The 19,129-nt window shown below is 42.7% G+C and overlaps 1 protein-coding gene across 1 annotated transcript in view; it reads right to left on the bottom strand.

The window, feature by feature from the left end:
• The window catches only part of THSD7B (thrombospondin type 1 domain containing 7B), a 466,994-nt gene that overhangs the window by 24,485 nt on the left and 423,380 nt on the right, over window positions 1–19,129 (bottom strand). Inside the window, exons 17-19 of the mRNA XM_056861246.1 lie at window positions 11,844–11,985; window positions 5,532–5,647; window positions 3,706–3,823 (exon numbers count right to left, since the gene is read on the bottom strand). Coding sequence (XP_056717224.1) covers window positions 3,706–3,823; window positions 5,532–5,647; window positions 11,844–11,985 — 376 coding nt within the window. The remainder of the gene's footprint in view (window positions 1–3,705; window positions 3,824–5,531; window positions 5,648–11,843; window positions 11,986–19,129) is intronic.

The following is a 19,129-nucleotide window of genomic DNA, read 5'->3' as shown; positions in this document are numbered from 1 at the left end:
CCCACAAACTATCACAAAGCCAAGCTCACTCACGAGGACATGTTGATTCAGCCTCCAGCCGTTTGGCTCTCTGCATCACTCTGCCAAGGATTTTACTATGCACCTGGTTAAGATGTAAGGTACAATAGCCTTCTGCGAGGGCTTGACATTTCTTAGGATTATGCAGTTTCCTAAATGGGGGGTTGTTGTTTTTTTGCACTTTATTTATATCCCACCATACTTCCCAATGGGGACCCAAAATTACCTATGTTGCTCTCCTTGCTTCCATTTTATCCACAGGTAGGTTAGGCTGAGAATGTGCGACTGGCCCATGGCAGACTAGGGATGCAATAGTGGGGCTCCCAGGTTCTAGTTTGAAATTCTAATCATTACATCACACTGGCTGTATGAAATATAGTCATATCATTTACCATATGTCTTCTAATTGCCAGAATAGAGTTGGCTAGCAGGAACCTATGCATGAGTCCATTCTGGACTCTTAGGATCAGGCTGTGCGCCTGCACACCTTTGCCTGATGAACCATTTTCCAATAGAAACTTTTCTTTTCTCTGACATCTGGAGGTTCATCAGGTTTTTATGGACACAAATCTTCATCTAGCTGTATTAACAGTGGGTACAGAGAGCTCAACACATTACACAAGAGAAACAGAAAGAGCTCATCGTATCCATAATAGGACCTGCTTAACTCTGCAGCTGCAAAAATCTCTCACACTTCATTGTAAACAGCCTTTATAGATTTGGCCTGAGAAGAAACCCCTCCTCTCACTCTTGTTCACAAGCTATAGAAATCAAAATGTTCCCCTTTTATCACCACACAAACCACTCTCAGGAGAAGTGAGAGCCACCTTTACTGCAGCAGGAGCAGCAAATCACACTTTGCCTATACTTCCACCACATAAAACCTGAGCACAAAACAACAGGACTGGTTCCATAGTCCACTAAAAAATATCACCATCGTATTAAGTTTATACTGAAGTTTCTGATGGACAGGACAGAGATATTGCTAGGACTGAGTGACAGCAGAAACTGGGCATGGTAAACTAAACTGGGCATGGTAAACTAAAAACATTTATGATGGGTAGCCGGGTTAGTCTGTCTGCAGTAGTAGAAAAGAGCAAGAGTCCAGTAGCGCCTTAAAGACTAACAAAAATTCTGGCAGGGTATGACCTTTCATGAGTTGTGACTCACGAAAGCTCATACTCTGCCAGAAATTTTGGTAGTCTTTGGCCATTTATGCAGGGTCAGTTTTGATGCTCACTAAAAGCTCTTTTTTTTAAAAAGCGACCTTTAAAATGCATATTCATGGCCCTGAGCAAAAGGAGAAATCCCCCCCACTCGCCAGCTCCTTGGTTCCTGTTTGCATAGCCATTAGCAACCGCCGTATGCATAGCTAATGCGCGGCTGTGATTTTTGCATGGTTCCTTGAGGGGATTCTTCTGTGTGGGGGCGGAGCAAACACAAAAAGTTGCGTTAAAGGGGCTCTTAAGAAATGCGAAGCAGGTCTGCGCCGGCTTCGCAGTCACTTCCTGAATGATGGTTCCTGAAAAACTAAAAAAAAAATATGTGGGGCAATTCAGCCTGGAATGCGCTGCTAATTACCAAGCATAAATGGTCTATAAGATGCTACTGGACTCTTGCTCTTTCCCACTGCTAAAAATATTTACGCCCTCTTATTTGAGTTGTGTGTCTGAGAAGAAACAATATTCTAGTATGCATGCTATGGACAACATTTCATTTCAAACACTCCCTTTATAAAAACAGACTATACCAATATGACAAATGCTGTGTTGATATGCAGTACCTTAAGTTGTATGGTTTACATTCTGAGTACTGTCAATGGAATGAACACGGCTTTCTGGTATGTTCCCCTCCTCAGAGAAGTCCCTTTCGACCACCTGGAAAGTAGACTGCTGGGCTTGGGGAACCCATGTAGATTAATAACAAGGAGGCAAAAGGGGTGAGATTGCCTTTCCCTTCCTATTCTGTAAGTGCAGCTAGTCCTGTGACCCTGGGAATCACTTTCTGAGGGTCACAAGGGACTGCTGAGGGGAGGGGAATGCAACAAAGATCTGAATTTTCTGCTGACAGTACTCAGGATCCAACCCTATATTTACAGTTGAATAATTCATTGGTTTTTTCAAAGAAAAAACGGTGTCTGAGTTTTTATCTGGGTTTGATGTAGAATGCATCACCTGCTAGCAGAACATATTTCAATTGCTTGTTCCATGATTAAATTAAGATTACATTCAAGAAAACCTGTGACTAAATCATGCAACGCACATACTCGCAGCATTAAATACAACAACCTTCTACTTCAGGGGTCCCCGACCTTTTTGTGCCTGTAGGCCCCTTCGGAAATCTGACACAGGGTGGTGGGTGCCACCATAAACTGGATGCCACAGGAGGGGAAACCAGTCAAGATTGACTGATTGAATTTCATTTGCGGTCAAAGACCAATAAATACACACTACATGTTACAATCTTACAACATTTCAAATAAAATAGGATATAAAAACTTATCAAAATTAAAATCAGATTACGGCACAGAAATTTAGCAATTATCTCCTTCCTATAAACAAAAACCAGTCATAAAATGGTTGCCGCAGGAGGTGGAGACAACCACAAAGTGGTCACCCAAGTGCAGGAGAGAAGAGGCCTAATTTTGAAAAAAAAAGCACTGGGAAAGAGGAGTGACAGAACCAAGCCAACGCTGTGGAAGCAGCTGCTACTGAAACAGTGTTGCTTTAATCTGCACAGCCAATCGGATTTACAATAGCCAATCCAAAATTCAGTTGGGCAAGAACTAAAAAAACACTTGGGGGCCACCAGGAAAGGTTCACCACATTGGGGACCCCTGCTCTACTTATATTACATTATGTTTTAATTCACAGTGGGTAGCCATGTTAGTCTGTCTGCAGTAGTCGAAAAGGGCAAGAGTCCAGTAGCACCTTAAAGACTAACAAAAATATTTTCTGGTAGGGTATGAGCTTTTGTGAGCCACAGCTCACTTCTTCAGATACAGCTAGAATGTGAATCCATCTGTCTTTAAGTAGAGGAGAGTGAATTCAGCCAAGCATTAGTATGTAAATGTTAACAGTATGTAAATGTGAAAAACAGGCGTGATGGGATTAGGTGTGGTGTGCAGAAGAGTCTGTGATGTCCAGGGGAGAGATGGGTGTGGAGAAATCAGCATTGGTAATGAGCCATGAATGCAAGGTCTTTATTCAGCCCAGGTAAATGCATGACGGAAAAGACAGTCATGATAGGAAAAGTTGAGGGCAGCAGGAAAAGAGGAAGACCCAACAAGAGATGGATGGACTCAGTAAAGGAAGCCACAGCCTTCAATTTGCAAGATCTGAGCAAGGCTGTCAAAGATAGGACATTTTGGAGGACTTTCATTCATAGGGTTGCCATGAGTCGGAAGCGACTTGACGGCACTTAACACACACCCACAAATGCATTGACTTTAGTTTGAATATCAACTGTAATTCAGCAGTTTCTCTTTCCAATCTCCCTTTGAAATTCCTTTGTAAGAGAACTGCTACCAGAAAATATTTTTGTTAGCCTTTAAGGTGCTACTGGACTCTTGCCCTTTTCTATTATGTTTTAAGTGAGACTTCGGTCCTGAGGAACACAAGTTACTGATGCACTTTAGTGTACATTACTGTCCAAAGAACGCAGGCAGAACACCGACCAACAAGTTACCTGAAAGGCCACATGAACGGGAACACTCTGACCAGGCCGACCACTCTGACAGCTGGCAATTGACTACACATTCCACAAGGCAGCGAGTAATCATTTTCGAAGGCTTCTCCAAATTTAGCTATAAACAACAACACCAACAAAAGAACAAGTCACTTGCTTGTCACTGATGGTCAGGAATTTTTTTTAAAAAAAATGTGCTAAGGAGCCTTTTTCACATTGGTTCGGGTCTAGGTAACGCAAACTGGGACATACCTTTAGCTGACGTGGAAAGAGCCAGCCAATCAAAGCTCACTTCAGTGCATGGAGAAGATCTGGTCAAGAATGTGGTTTTATACCTTCCAATTTTTTTTACACCATGCCACAATCTGTACTGTCTGGATATGGAACACGATGGCTTCACCGCAGAAACACTCACAGACCATGGGCGAAAACGCATGGTCGCTTTAGCCTCCTTTATTCCCTGTTTCAGACAGGATTCAGCCAGGATCGAACGCATGCGTTTCGCCGAACGTGCGTTCGATCCTGGCTGAATCCGTGCTGAAACAGGGAATAAAGGAGGCTAAAGCGACCGTGCGTTTTGCCCCTCGTCTACACACGCAGCCGAATGTAAAGTTACAATACTGAGTGATACGACTGGTAGTACTTCAGACAACAGATAAAGAAATACATTTTTTTCAAAGCTCCTCCACATTAACAATTATCTGTAAGTGGAAAAACTGAACAGCGTGTAAAAGGCTAAGCTGGAACTTCTCTCTGTATCTCTATTTGGAAACAGTTTTTATATAGGGCAATATTAAAAATTCTCCTAACTCGCAGTCTGAAGCACTATAGTCCATCCTACCACCTCAGGATTTTACTGCCTCATTGGGCTGCATGAATGGTGATGGGCCTTCATCTGTAAGCTTTTTGTGCATGGACTGTGCTATTTCAGAGCCCCATTGAATACCAAGAATATTTCTTTTGCGTAACAACTGTAGGGCTGAAAGCAGTATTTTTCAAAGATAAGGGAACACACATGCATCTAGGATTTGGGTGGGGGGGACACTATAAATAGAAGAAGAGTTGGTTTTTATATGCCGACTTTCTCTACCACTTAAGGGAGACGCAAACCAGCTTACAATCACCTTCCCTTCCCCTCCCCACAACAGACACCCTGTGAGGTAGGTGGGGCTGCGAGAGCTCAAACGGAGCTGTGACTTGCCCAAGGTCACACAGCTGGCTTCGTGTGGAGGAGTGGGGAAACAAATCCAGTTCACCAGATTAGCCTCCGCCGCACATGTGGAGGAGTGGGGAATAAAACCCGGTTCTCCAGATCCGAGTCCACCACTCCAAACCACTGCTCTTAACCACTACACCACGCTGGCTCTTCAATACATTGAAGCTAGTGCCAGAGTTTTGTTCTATTTAAGTCTTCTTTATATTTTGGATCCTCAAATTTTTAGTCTCATGAAGTGGGGGTGAAAATTTCAGGACTTTGTTTACTGCACGAACCTGTATCTAGATAGTATAAAATTCTATGTTGTATGAAAATATGAAATTCTGTACCCAGGCAGCAGAAACCAAGCAAATGTATTAACTCACTCCTAAAAATGCTCAGCAAACCACCTCTGAATGTCTCTTGCCTTTAAAACCCTACAAGGTCCCCATAAATTGGCTGGGACTTGCCAGGAAAATCAACCAACGAACTCTCGAATGATTTTGCAAAAGAATACATTTTCAAAACATCAAGAAACCAAAAGATCCTTTGACAGAAAGTCCAATTTTGTACTATGTGGCACAACTTACCAAAGACTTCAATAGCACAGATGTACCAGATGAAACCTCACCTGCTCACAGTAGTTCATGTTCACTGTTTTCCCGTCGCTGCGTACACAGCTCAGAAGGCGATTCTTAATCCCTTCGCCACAGATTGCATTTTCACTTAGCTGACAAGTGCTCCAGTCTAAAGATATATAATAACTGCATTTAGTCCTGTCTGGTGTTCTGTGGGTATGTTAGTTTCATTATACTTAAAATGATCTTTGCTACAGAGATTAGTTTTGGAAAATGGATCAAGTTTTACCTCTTTGTCTCATAAATCATTGCAGTGTACAATAAGGCTGTAATCCTAAAGCCACTTCCCTAGGAATAAGCCCAATTGAATAACATGGGACTTACTTCCAAGTAGACCTGTTTACGACTGATCCCTAAACATACTGAAAAGTGCCCATAAAACATATTTTAAAACAGACTGTGCCTTATCAAGTGCCATGCTGCTGCACTGGAGAACAAAATTATAAACCTTTTGTGGGGAAGGCTACTTCTTAAAGCAAAGAGTGTTGCAATCTTTGCCTGACTTTTGTCTGACAAAAGCAAACCATGTTTCATTCTAAAAACAAAACAGAACGTAAAATGCTTATAAAATATCGTGCTCATCTCAGCATAAACTATTTTACAGTGCCATCCTAAAATGACATGATCAGCATCCCCCAGTGTATCATCTGAGGATTGAGCTGAAGGAAGTCCTGAACTTGGTTTGGACTGTGAGGTTGCTCCTTCATCCTCAGATTCTGGCAGTCATTGGTTAATCCTGTGTGTGTTAAGTGCCGTCAAGTTGCTTCCGACTCATGGCGACCCTATGAATGAAAGTCCTCCAAAATGTCCTATCTTTGACAGCCTTGCCCAGATCTTGCAAATTGAAGGCTGTGGCTTCCTTTATTGAGTCAATCCATCTCTGGTTGGGTCTTCCTCTTTTCCTGCTGCCCTCAACTTTTCCTAGCATGACTGTCTTTTCCAGTGACTCTTGTCGTCTCATGATGTGACCAAAATACGATAGCCTCAGTTTAGTCATTTTAGCTTCTAGGGTCAGTTCAGGCTTGATTTGATCTATAACCCACTGATTTGTTTTTTTGGCAGTCCACGGTATCCGTAACACTCTCCTCCAACACCCCATTTCAAAGGAATCTATTTTCTTCCTATCAGCTTTCTTCACTGTCCAGCTTTCACACCCATACATAGTAATAGGGAATACGATGGCATGAATTAAATCCAGTCTTGGTGGCTAATCCTAGGTTAATCCTAGGCGGGTGTAAGTGCAGAGAAACCCCAGGTCAGAAACATTGGTTGGGTTTGGGACCTGACCTGCTGCCTGGATTCAGGAGCTCTGGAATAATCCCCCCACTCTTGTGGAAGTGGTGATGGAAAATAAAATGGGTAATGCTGCCACAGTGGAGGTGGCATAGTGTAGGGCCACGGAACTGACTGTGATGGTTCCAAAGGCATATTCCATTCCAAAGGCAACAGAGGTTGGATATCCAGATCCAACTCCAGTTCTAATTCTGATGATGGCACTGGAGAAGGTGAGTGGAAGGAAGGTGTCCTGGGAGGAGGCAAGTCCTTTGTTTCAGGTGCTGCAACCCTTGGAACTGGGGCAGTCATTACCGATGAAGCAACCTTGGTAGGAGAAGGCTTTGAAGCAGAGCAATGTTTTTTCTCAGTGTTTATTTTTTGTCTTAGCCTTCTTGGGGGGCAGCTCGGATGCACAACAAAATCAGACCGGGGACTCAGAGCGGTGTCTGGCCAGAACCAACCTCGGGCCTGATGGGACAGAGAATACCAATGATGGACCTAAGGGCTGGTCAACTCGAATGGGGGACAGAAGACAAAACTTACAAGCATGGTGTTGTGCCCCTTGCCTAGACATAACAAACACATTGAGTGCCCATCTGATCTGGCCCTCTTAGTCTCACACTCATATTTTTTAAACAACGCCTTTTGTGCCATAACAACGAGAAGGGTTGGATATACGTTGGGAATATGAATAATAAAAAGAGCTGAGCTCGCTGAAATTCCATCCTTGCGCAGCTGCGACAAAGAAAAAACTGAGGGAAGAAGGGGACTCCTCCTTTTGAGCACATGACTGTTTGAGCGGGGAAAATGGCTGCTTTTCATGCTCTGAAGGAAAGGGGATCCCCCTGGCTTTTCTAGAAAGCAAAAGAAAGCTGAGTAGAATCCTCCAGTGACTGGCCTGTGCCTACGTAGTCCTAATGTGGGACTGTACTGAAGACTGTAAATGAAACGTTATTCATCAAGACATTACCTTTTCCCTCTCTCTATGATCTTTAAAATATTCAGTTTGTATGGATATATATTTTTCAATCTGCTGATTATCAAGAATACTAAGGCAAAGATCACTTTCACTTTCTTCAAGTTTAACATACACCAAGAAAACATTTAAGCACTAAAAACAGCAGCAAAGAAGAACTTAGCCACATCAACCCTACAGGCTTTGCAAAAGCCACTCAGAACCAATCTTAATGTATGGGTATCAGAAGTGTCTGTACATTTTAACAACCACTTCACAGTTTCTCCCTGGCAACAGTGTTTTTGGAACAATAAAACATGCAATAATGAATCAACCATTGACAAGGAGCAATCACAAAAACATTGTTCTGAAGGATTCCCAGCTAAATGCCCCTTCATTTGTGCTGTAGAAAGCACACTGCAGCATGCAAGCATGTATGACTATCTTAATTTAGGTATTGTCAGCGTATAAAGATAGGATGGGAATTCAAATTCAGCAGGGGACCTTTCCATCTGGCATCCTGAAGTAATAGATTCCAGTCTTGGTTAAAAAGCTCTTAATAATCAACACTCTTTCCATCTCTACCAAAGAGGTTGAAGAGCTCAAAGGAGCCAGTTGCACGATTTTAAAATCTACAGTTTTATTCCACCAGGACCAACAGCGCTCTCAAGCTGCCCACTGAGTAAGCGCTGGAAGGTTCTCAGCATCAAGTAGCCTATATTTAAAACTGATTATGGGTTTTCCAAATTAAAGTATAAATTTTTGGAATTCCCAGTTCAAAGTGCACAACTGAAGATGCTATACATGGAGGCAAGGCAAGAAATTGATGGAAAAAAAGAAATCTGAAGCTTGTCACGTAATTCAACTGGACCTGAGGACCAGATCTGAGTGCCATACAGCATGCCAGGTAACACTAGCATCCTATATGTTCTCAACAGTGCTAGCATAAACTGAGCATAAGGCCAAGATCCAGGTTCTTTCCCTCTTACTTGTGAGGAGCTTTTTAGACATACAAAGGATTCATGAATTTTCAGTTCTTTTAGGTTTCTTTTATGTCTGGGAAGTTCACATGCTTCCTGCCTATTTTCTTTTAATCCCCCCCCCCTTGATTTCGGGGTTACTTTTGTAGCTGTTTTGATCCTCCTTTGATGATTTTTTAAACATCTGTACTTATGTCTGCTTTCACAACTTTGATGTGATGGAGAGACCAGCCACTTTTCATGTAAAACATAGTTAAGGTTTATTTGATCCCCGTTCAATGACAAATGATGTGCAATTTGCCTCCTCAGCTGCTATTGTTCTTATCTGATTACTTTTATTGCTCAATCCTCTGAGTAACTGGTATCTATTTATTTAGTACGCTTCTGTCTTTGGAGGGGAAATAAAGAACATTCTCTGATTTTCTTTGAAGCAGAAAATCATCCAGTCACAGCCCTGGACACCCGGCCTCTGGGGGAAAAGGGCTAAAGCAGGGGCACAGCCTAAGGAAGGCAGCACCCCAGTTGTACAGGTTAGGGAAGAGGCATTTGGGCCTTCAAGAGCAATGAAGATGCAGGCCAGAGGAAGGCCAACTAATACTAGCTCCCAGTGGATCTAAGGCTTCCTCTCATGTAAGCACCTCCTTGAGAGATAGGGCCTATTTAGGAGTAAGATAGGGTTGCCAACGTCCAGGTGGTGGCTAGAGATCTCATGGGATTACAACTGATCTCCAGGCGACAGAGATCAATTCACCTGGATAAAATGGCTGCTTTGGAACGGGGACTCTATGGCATTATACCCCATTGAAGTCCTTCCCCAACCCAAACCCCACCCTCCTCAGTCTTCACCCTAAAAATGTCAAGGTATTTCTTAACCCAGAGCTGGCAACCCTAGAGTAAGAACAGGGAAGCAGTCCCAGGAGCAGCCAGCGGAAGAGGGATAAAAGGGCCCAGTTGAGGGTAGTAAAGAAGAAAGCTGATTTGAAGCGGGAAACAACAGGTAGGCAGGTTTGGGGCCTTTATAGGTTGGTGAGGACCAAGCCTCTTGAAGATTCAGAAGGTGACATTCCTGGCTAAGAGTAAAGCCTGAGGGAATCTTCCTTACCTGACCCGCGTAGTCTAGCTAACCCCTGGCTCACCCTGCAGAAAGGATGCAGCAGCCAGGACAGGAGCTTAATGAACTTGAAAAGGTCTCAGGCCAGGAAAGCAGCCATAGCAGCTGGGTAGGAGCTGGTGGAGGTGGTGAGAAGTGAACTGCCTGGACTATGGGGTGATGGTTAACCTCTGGAACTGGCATTGTAAAGGAACCGTATTACATTTCTCATATGTTCATTCATCTTTGGCACAACAGACAGAAGATGGCCCATCCTCAGGGGGATGAGGATTCACAACCATTTTTGTAATTAACTCACAGCACTCCCTCTCTCTCTTTCTGCCTATTTTTCTGTCTCTACCTGTTTCTTTGCTTACAAACAAAAACCCTAGGTTCTCTAAGGTCCCATGGATATTTAATAAAGCTATCTCCCAGAACACTGAAAACATCAGCTAACCATTCTGATTCATCAGCATAACAAAGTAACGGGCAGACAGCAGCCACAGAATTAAAAAAAAAAACCCTACTAATTTCCCAAACATATTATCAAAATTCAATACAAAAATCACTGTCAAAACTGACTACTGTTCTGGATTTAGACATTTAAAAGGATTAAAAAGGCACTCAGAACTGTACAGCTGCATCAATTTGTATGCAGATCTCTTAGCTTCAATGGAAGGGATATCACCATTTATATATCCCTTTGTAGGTACGGTGAATGGGGAAGTACTTGCAGGCAGAAAAATTCCAAATGTGCATGCAGGTATCTGTGCTTTGAACAGATTCCTGTACTGGGGTAACATAGTTTCGCCTCTTCCTATCAAGAGGCATTCACTTCTATATAGCCAGAAGGTTGTATCTAAATAACAGATTGCAATGACCATTAAATTAAGTATGCAAGTCTCCTATGGGTACAGTTAATATATTGCTTGATTTGCACTTTTTCTATTCACACCATCACATATGATAATCAGTTTCGACAGCCATATTTAATGATTGGTAACTAAAGTTCTAACAAGAGCCCAGTGGCGCAGAGTGGTAAGCTGCAGTACGGCAGTCCAAGCTCTGCTCACAACCTGAGTTCCATCCCAACAGAAGTTGGTTTCAGGTAGCCGGCTCAAGGTTGACTCAGTCTTCCATCCTTCCGAGGTCGGTAAAATGAGTACCCAGCTTGCCGGGGGTAAAGGGGAGATGACTGGGGAAGGCACTGGCAAACCATCTCGTAAACAAAGTCTGCCTAGGAAATGTCAGGATGTGACGTCACCCCATGGGTCAGGAATGACCCGGTGCTTGCACAGGGGACCTTTACCTTTACCTAAAGTTCTATATGCTTAGTTTTCCACTGGTTAAACCTTTTTAACCCCCTTATGCTTGTATGGTCCTTAAACTGAAAACCAGTCTTGCGTATTTACATTTTTTTCCAGTCTGCAATGGTAACATAAGCCATAAGAACATAAGAAGCTTTTGTTCTCAAGCATCTGAATAGCCTCACCTGTGTTCAATGGAAGCACTCATATGCTATTGCTTACAGTTAATTATGTAAGTGGAAAATAGCAGGTCTGGTTTTAGCAAAGTAAGGCTGCAATCTTAGGCACACTTTCTTGGGAGTGAGTCCCACTGAACTCAGTGGGACTTACTTCTTACTAAAAAGGCATCAGGTTGGCTGCACTAAGTAGATATTAATTGAAAACACAAGAATGCCTTAACATAATTTTAGGTAGTCGTTTTAAATATAGGGCAGTCTATAAAAAAATTGCTTGAATATATATTTACATTATTATTTTTCAATTCACAATTATATAGCACTTTTCAGTGTAGAAATTAAAACCTGCCTCAATGAGCCACAGTAGACTGAGAAACAAGAAGCTGTTCTTGGTTCACAGTTGACTCAGAATCAGTCTTTCCAGTATCTATCTGCCTCCCTCTTTTACCATTCAGCCCTCTCCTTTAGACGCAAGCATAAAGGAGGATAAATCTTTCCCAAACGCCAGTAAAGTGCACTTACCTGTTATATTGTAACGATACTGAAAACAATTTTGATTTAGAACGCAAGGCCACATTTGAGAATCTTCAGGGCAGGTCTTGGGATTTAAAGGAGATCTCAACACCTGTCGTGTCCGTGTTTGCATTACGTTGGGGTCACAAGGCTGGAAAAACAGAACAGGACAAATGTTAACAGAGGGATAATACGGTGTAGTTAACAGACCTTGAATAACTTCATAATCAGGTAATGCCATGTCCTTCCTGCTGACAAAACAGAGATGTAATTTTGCAGGAGGGAACCACACAAGCAATTGGGATTTGCCACAATGGGTTCAACAGCTGAGAATCCAGACTGCTTTTTGATTTAAATAGCTGCAGTCCAAGCTCTGCTCACGACCTGAGTTCGATCCCGATGGGAGATGGTTTCAGGTAGCCGGCTCGAGGTTGACTCAGCCTTCCATCCTTCCGAGGTCGGTAAAAGGAGGAACCAGCTTGCTGGGGGTAAAGGGAAGATGACTGGGGAAGGCACTGGCAAACCACCCTGTAAACAAAGTCTGCCTAGTAAACGTCAGGATGTGACATCACGCCATGGGTCAGGAATGACCTGGTGCTTGCACAGGGGACCTTTAACTTTAGGCTCATTGTTTACTGAAGTTGGTACAGGGTAAAGAGAAAATGTCAACATTACATACATGCTCATGCACTGATGTAGGTCCAGTAATGCAGGTAGCCTATCAACCTTACACCCTGCTTTCAGGTACAGGGAAAGAACAGTGTTATGCTGGCAGGTGAACCTTTGCTTGCTATAAGGCTGCCAAAACTAATTCTGGGGGGGAAATATTCCAAGATATATTTTATGTCTTTTCCGTCACACTTCCATGTGAGCTCAGAGAAGCAACTAGGAATGTATCTCCGACATCATCTCGTGATTAATGCTTAAGAAACCTTTAACCATAATTCTCAAAACTCCTTACCTAGCCTCCAGCCACATTTTTAGTAATTTAATAAACTCAGTTCAGATATCATTGATCACAGTCCTGATTAAACAAAGCAGAATTTATCCTCGTGCCGCACATATTTAATTTGCCTGAGTTTGGAAATTGAATTGAAGAATTATAAAACTGGAAAGGACCAAAAGCCCATTTAGTCTAATCACTGTCACTAAAAGACTATATTTTTTTCCTGTTAAGTAAATAAGGTAAAATCATTACCTGGTAAACCTTTCCAAATCAGGGCTTTTTAAACAAGCGGATTAGATGAGGGCAGGAGAAATTGAGGAATGAAACGATAATGGAACCGGGCATGGGAGTAGTGGCAATCGGACAATGTCAGTCCGGGTCTCTTTGCATGAACATCAATGAATGGGTTCAACGATCTGCCTCACAAACCCTGTTCTTTGTGCCCCTGGCCTTCAGAGGCAAGGCTGGTGACAAGACTGGGCCTTTTCAGCAGTGGCACCTTGCTTATGGGATGCCTGTTCCCTTGAGGCTTGCCTGGCACCTACATTGCTTTCTTTCAGGTGCCAGGCCAAAACGTTTCTGTTCATCCGGGCTTTTCATTAGGGGTTGATCCTTTAACATGATTTTAGTCTGGAAACTGTTATTTTAAGCTGCCTTTAGTCTGTTTTTAAGGACTACGTTTTTATCCTTGGGCTGGTTTTTAATGCTGGATTTTAATTACTATCTTTTAATGTTTTGCTTTTATTATTTTTATTCTGTAAGTCACATCTGGTAGGTTCTTGGAGAGGCAAAATAATTTTTTTCTAAATAAATAAATAATAAACTCATGATGCTTTAGGCTTTCACAGGGCTCTGGCGGACTAGGCATGGGAATGCATTGTGGTCCCTTGTGACATTTCTAGCAGAGGTGGCATAAACATTTTCTAAATAATGGAAAATAAAGAATATAAAATGGTATATATGTGGCATCTATTCCCTATCAGTATACAGAAAATGTCAAACTTAAAGGAAGATGCAAATAAATGTTGGTTTTGTAAGAGGGATAAAGCAGATTTTTACCATATGTAGTGTGAGTGTACTAGAGCTACAGTTTATTGGGAAAATGTGACAAAAATAATATCAAAAGGTATGGAAATAGAAATACCCATGAATCCAGAAATAATCCTGTTAAACTGTTTACCAGCTATGAATAAGAAACTTCTTGATGTATGCCTACATATGGTAACATTAGCAAGAATAAATTTTGCCAGATATTGGAAAGGAGCGAATGCTCCAAGCTTAAATACTTGGTTCGACATAGTAAGAGAGATCTATGTGCTGATTAAATTAACTTACTATCAAAATAACAAAAAAACATAGAAGAATTGGATAGAATATGGAAATCCACTATATCCAGTATGGAGAACACGCTTAAAAGTTTAGATTCTGTTGGTGGTGGTTCATAAAGAGAGTGTTTATTTAGAAAGTTATATGTTTTATAGGTTTTATTAGTTGTATAAGTACTGGTTGAATTTCATTTATTCAAAGTTTTTTAATATTGTATATTTGTAATTTTTAATAAAATTAAAAAACAAACAAAAAGAAAATAAAGAATCTGAGTGGGAATGCAAGTCACCCATATGGCAAGGGCACAAAGGCTCTCATTCTACCTGAAAGAAGGCAAACCTAATTGTTTACTCACTTGTTTAATTTGGTTTAATTATCAACTTTGGCAGAGCCCACACTAAGGGCTCATTCCTAACCCCCCCCCCCAGGTTGATAACCGCACACATCGTATAAGGAAGACATATGTAAACCAGTATTACAACTAGATTCAATCTTACCAGATGTTTGAGTAATTGGTAATATAGTCTACAACCTATATACATGCCTGGTTTGATATAAACTGTTTGTATATGTATTCCTTGGCTCCACCATCAACCAAAAGGGAGACTGCAGCCAAGAAATTAGAAGGAGATTGAGACTGGGAAGGGCAGCCATGAAGGAGCTAGAAAAGATTTTGAAGTGTAAGGATGTGTCACTGGCCACCAAGACTAGATTAATTCATGCCATCGTATTCCCTATTACTATGTATGGGTGTGAAAGCTGGACAGTGAAGAAAGCTGATAGGAAGAAAATAGATTACTTTGAAATGTGGTGTTGGAGGAGAGTGTTACGGATACCGTGGACTGCCAAAAAAAACCAAATCAGTGGGTTATAGATCAAATCAAGCCTGAATTGACCCTAGAAGCTAAAATGACTAAACTGAGGCTATTGTATTTTGGTCACATTATGAGAAGACAAGAGTCACTGGAAAAGACAGTCATGCTAGGAAAAGTTGAGGACAGCAGGAAAAGAGGAAGACCCAACAAGAGATAGATTGACTCAATAAAGGAAGCCACAGCCTTCAATTTGCAAGATCTGGGCAAGGCTGTCAAAGATAGGACATTTTGGAGGACTTTCATTCATAGGGTTGCCATGAGTCGGAAGCACCCTGACGGCACTTAACACACACACACACATATGTACATATTTCTGTAAATGTGTGTAGGTTTAACATGGATTTTAATTGACCACTGATGAAGGCCAAACAGGCCTAAACATGTCTGGCTTGTGGTAAGAGATATCAACCTCAGGAAATGCCGTTGTGCTATTTTAACGTTTTTTTGATGTTTTTCTGGTAAACAGTAAAATGTCTCATCTTGTTCTATGGGGAGCGATTGCCAGGCACAAGATGCCACAAACATGACTGGCCACGTAAGATCTTACCTACTGGCGGTGGGGAAAGCTGAGATGCTAAGCATGTCCCTGTCTGCCCTCCTGTATACCGACACGGGCAGCCAAATGAGCAGGCAGCCTCTTCAGTAATTTAATCGCTTTAGACACTCATAAAGGGCAATTATGTCAGCACATACTTGTAAGTGTCTTAACTTGCTACACTTCATCCCGGATGGCAGTGAGGCTGGGGCTAATGGGGTTACTCAAAGAGATTAAGAGTGGCAGAATTATACCACGAAAGAATGGCAAATTCTAGGCCATTTGATGCCACAAGCAGCCCTCTTACTGATTCCAAGGAAAGCGAAATGAGACAAAAAAAATAAAGCGGTGTGTGTGGGGGAAGTCCCAGGCTTCTAAATCCTGAAATTAAACCCACATTTAAAGTTCAGTTAAATATCTCTGATTATATTGAATTAATGATGAGAAGCAATTTATACCTGTAGAGGGAGGAATCAAGAAACTCAGGAAGTGCCATGGACTGGACAAGACATTCTCAGAAAAAATAATAATCTTATTTTCATACATATTGGGGATTTTCCCAGTAGCATCCTTCCATAAATCACACTGAGGGCTCTATCTTTTCCCATTTAAAAGACCATTAACTATACCGACTGCAGTTCAAAAAAAACACATGCTCCTATTGCCTTGCAGCTGCCATGGAAGGCAGAACGTGAGCAAGTGTCAGAAATGGGGACTGAGGACTCATTCTTTCCTCTTAAATATTCAAAAGGAGACTGGAGCCACTGCAGCTCAGAAGCTCCGTTCAGCTTCGCCTGATACAACGTTGGCACCGCTCCAGACGAACTGCAGTGCAGTTATTTCGGCTCCGCCTGGCAATGTGAGAAAGAGCACAGCGTCTGACCCCGAGTGTTTTCTTCTTGGACTTCTGCCAGGAAAGACTGGGCTTTCTGCTGTCGCGCTGAGTCTGAATTAAGTAAATGGCTATGATTCCGCTATCTGTCACCTTGTTGTATAATTTCATATGGAAACCTTATTGAAACTTCTGCTGCTAGCCAGGGGAACGGTCACCCAGACACATCTCAGATCAGCCATTATTCTTAGTTACCTGAAAGCTAATCCCGCTGCAAAGTGTTTACGAATCATTTATTACCTTTCATGCAATTAATCTAATTGTTTGTCTTTGCAGGCAAAAATAATAGCGTAAATGATTTGCCAATAAAAATCAAAGAGAAGTGTCTCGCTAGATGCTCCCAATTAATGCTCTACTGCGTTTATTTTGCTTTGTTAAAATCAATCGCACTGCTAAGAAATCAGAGAGGGCCGCCTTCTAAATGACCACTTCTGGTTTCTTCAGCACAAAACTAGCTGCTTGAATTCTTTGCAGGTGAGGGCCGTATTTCGACAGAATCGCTTTAACAGCCAAACCCCCAACCCTTCTCCCTTCATGGGAAGCTGCTGTAGAAAAGGGGAGCCTGGTGAGTTAAAAAAATAACCAAGCAAGGGTTGCCAACTGCCAGGTAGTGCAGGAATCTTAGGCAATGATTAATATAACACAGATTGGTGAAACATCAAGGTGGGTATTCAGTGCATATACAAGTGAAAGAGGACTAACAAATAAACAATTATATACAAAAATACTCTAATAGTCCACAACGGTACCGTATTTTTGTATATAATTGTTTATTTGTTAGTCCTCTTTCACTTGTATATGCACTGCACTACCTTCCTTACCTTTGGTATTAGTGCAGAGGTGTTGATTTTGGCTTGCTCAACTGCCAGGTAGTAGCAGGAGATCTCCTAATTCAACTGATCTCCAGCCGATAGAGATCAGATCACCTGGAGAAAAATGGCCGCTTTGGCAATTGGACTCTATGGCATTGAAGTCCCTCTCCACCCCAAACCCCGCCTTCCTCAGGCTCTGCCCCAAAAATCTCCTGCTGGTGGTGAAGAGGGACCTGGCAACCCTAAACCAAGCCTTCCTCCCCCCCCCCCGGTACTTAGCGCATATAGCTCTGCTGATGATTTCTGCCCCCATTTGCTGCATCCTCCGTTTGCTGTCTCTAAAAGGGAGTGCCATCCTAGGGTTGCCAACCTCCAGGTGGTGACTAGAGATCTCCTGCTATTACAACTGATCTCCCGTCGACAGCTCACCTGGAGAAAATGGCTGCTTTGGCAATTGGAGTCTATGGCATTAAAGTCCTTCCCCAAACCCTGCCATTCTCAGGCTCCACCCCAAAAATCTCCCGCCGGTGGTAAAGAAGCAACCCTAGGGCAGCCTGAAGCAAGCCCATGTATGCCCCTTCTTTGGGCCACCTCCAGTTCTGCGTCTGGCCCTTAACGTGACCGTAGACTACCTCTCCCTTCCCGCGAGCCAGCGGCCAAACCCCGCCCCCTCTTCCCCATTTCATTTGAAGGGGGGATGGAGCAGCCTTTCTGTTCCTTATTGGCTCATGGTGGTTGGTTACAGAATCCTGCTTCAAAACAGGTCCAAATATTGCTGGGTGACAGGAAGCCGGGAGAGGCGCCCCTTCTTACATCTGCTGATGTCTGCAGTGTGCCATTTGGGCCATGGCCATCTTCGTTCTGATAGTGAACACAGATCCCACAATCCTCAGTAGTGGGGCAAATTCTGATGTGCACATACATACTGCTCAAAGAGCATGAGAGAAGCAAGCAAACTAAACACCTCCTTGAACAAAGAATGTGCTTTTCACTGGGCAGAATCCCCTGCCCCAGCATATTGAAGGTGTAGAGCTGCTTAGCCCAGGCTGAAAGAAAAAGGCCAAAGGACTCTGCGAACATACAGTTGCCAACCTCTAGGTACTAGCAGAAGATCTCCTGCTATTACAACTGATCTCCAGCCAATAGAGATCAGTTCACCTGGAGAAAACAGTCACTTTGGCAATTGGACTCTATGGCATTGAAGTCCCCCCCACAAACCCTGCCCTCCTCAGGCTCTGCCCCTAAAACCTCCCGCCAGTGGTGAAGAGGGACCTGGCAACCCTATGTGAACAGCATACAACCTTCCACCTTTTCTTTTCTGGGTTTAGTACTGGCCAACCCTAGTATATGTAGGGACAAGGAAGTACTATGGATGGCCAGGTAGCTCTGTGGTAAATCACTCAGAAGAGTAGAATGTGGGGGACCCAAGAAGTCTCACAGGTGAGGGGAAAGGAAATCCTTTCCCTCCCCTCTGGCCCTTTCTCTCCCCCCCCCTTTGGCTTACTCATGAAATTGGTCTGATTGTCATTCTGCAACCCTAGTAATTACTGGATTTTTTCTTCCCTCTCTAACTTGCCACATGGTAGGTTTTCCCCCTCCCTAGCCCACCCAATCACCCAATTTCTCCTCTCTACCCATGGTGCCCGATTACTATGCCACCCCCTTCTGTTATTGGAAGCAATTTAGCAAAAACACTGCAATTTAGGGCATCTATTCACTCAGACAATAGGATATAACTGTAAGGCTTGTGCCTTATAGTCCAGGCATGTCTTTCTGTTGTCACTGAATACTTAGCAAGCAATACTTATAAGCCCTTAAAACAATGCTGGCTTGAGAACTGACGAATCAGCCTGTCTTGGCAGGAGTTACGCTACATCTGAAGGATCAGGTTCGCAGCTTTGGGGTGCTA

This window comes from Euleptes europaea, chromosome 15 (genome assembly GCF_029931775.1).
Source record: "Euleptes europaea isolate rEulEur1 chromosome 15, rEulEur1.hap1, whole genome shotgun sequence".
Taxonomy (NCBI): Eukaryota; Metazoa; Chordata; class Lepidosauria; order Squamata; family Sphaerodactylidae; genus Euleptes; species Euleptes europaea.
This window is presented reverse-complemented; position numbering and strand designations above follow the sequence as displayed.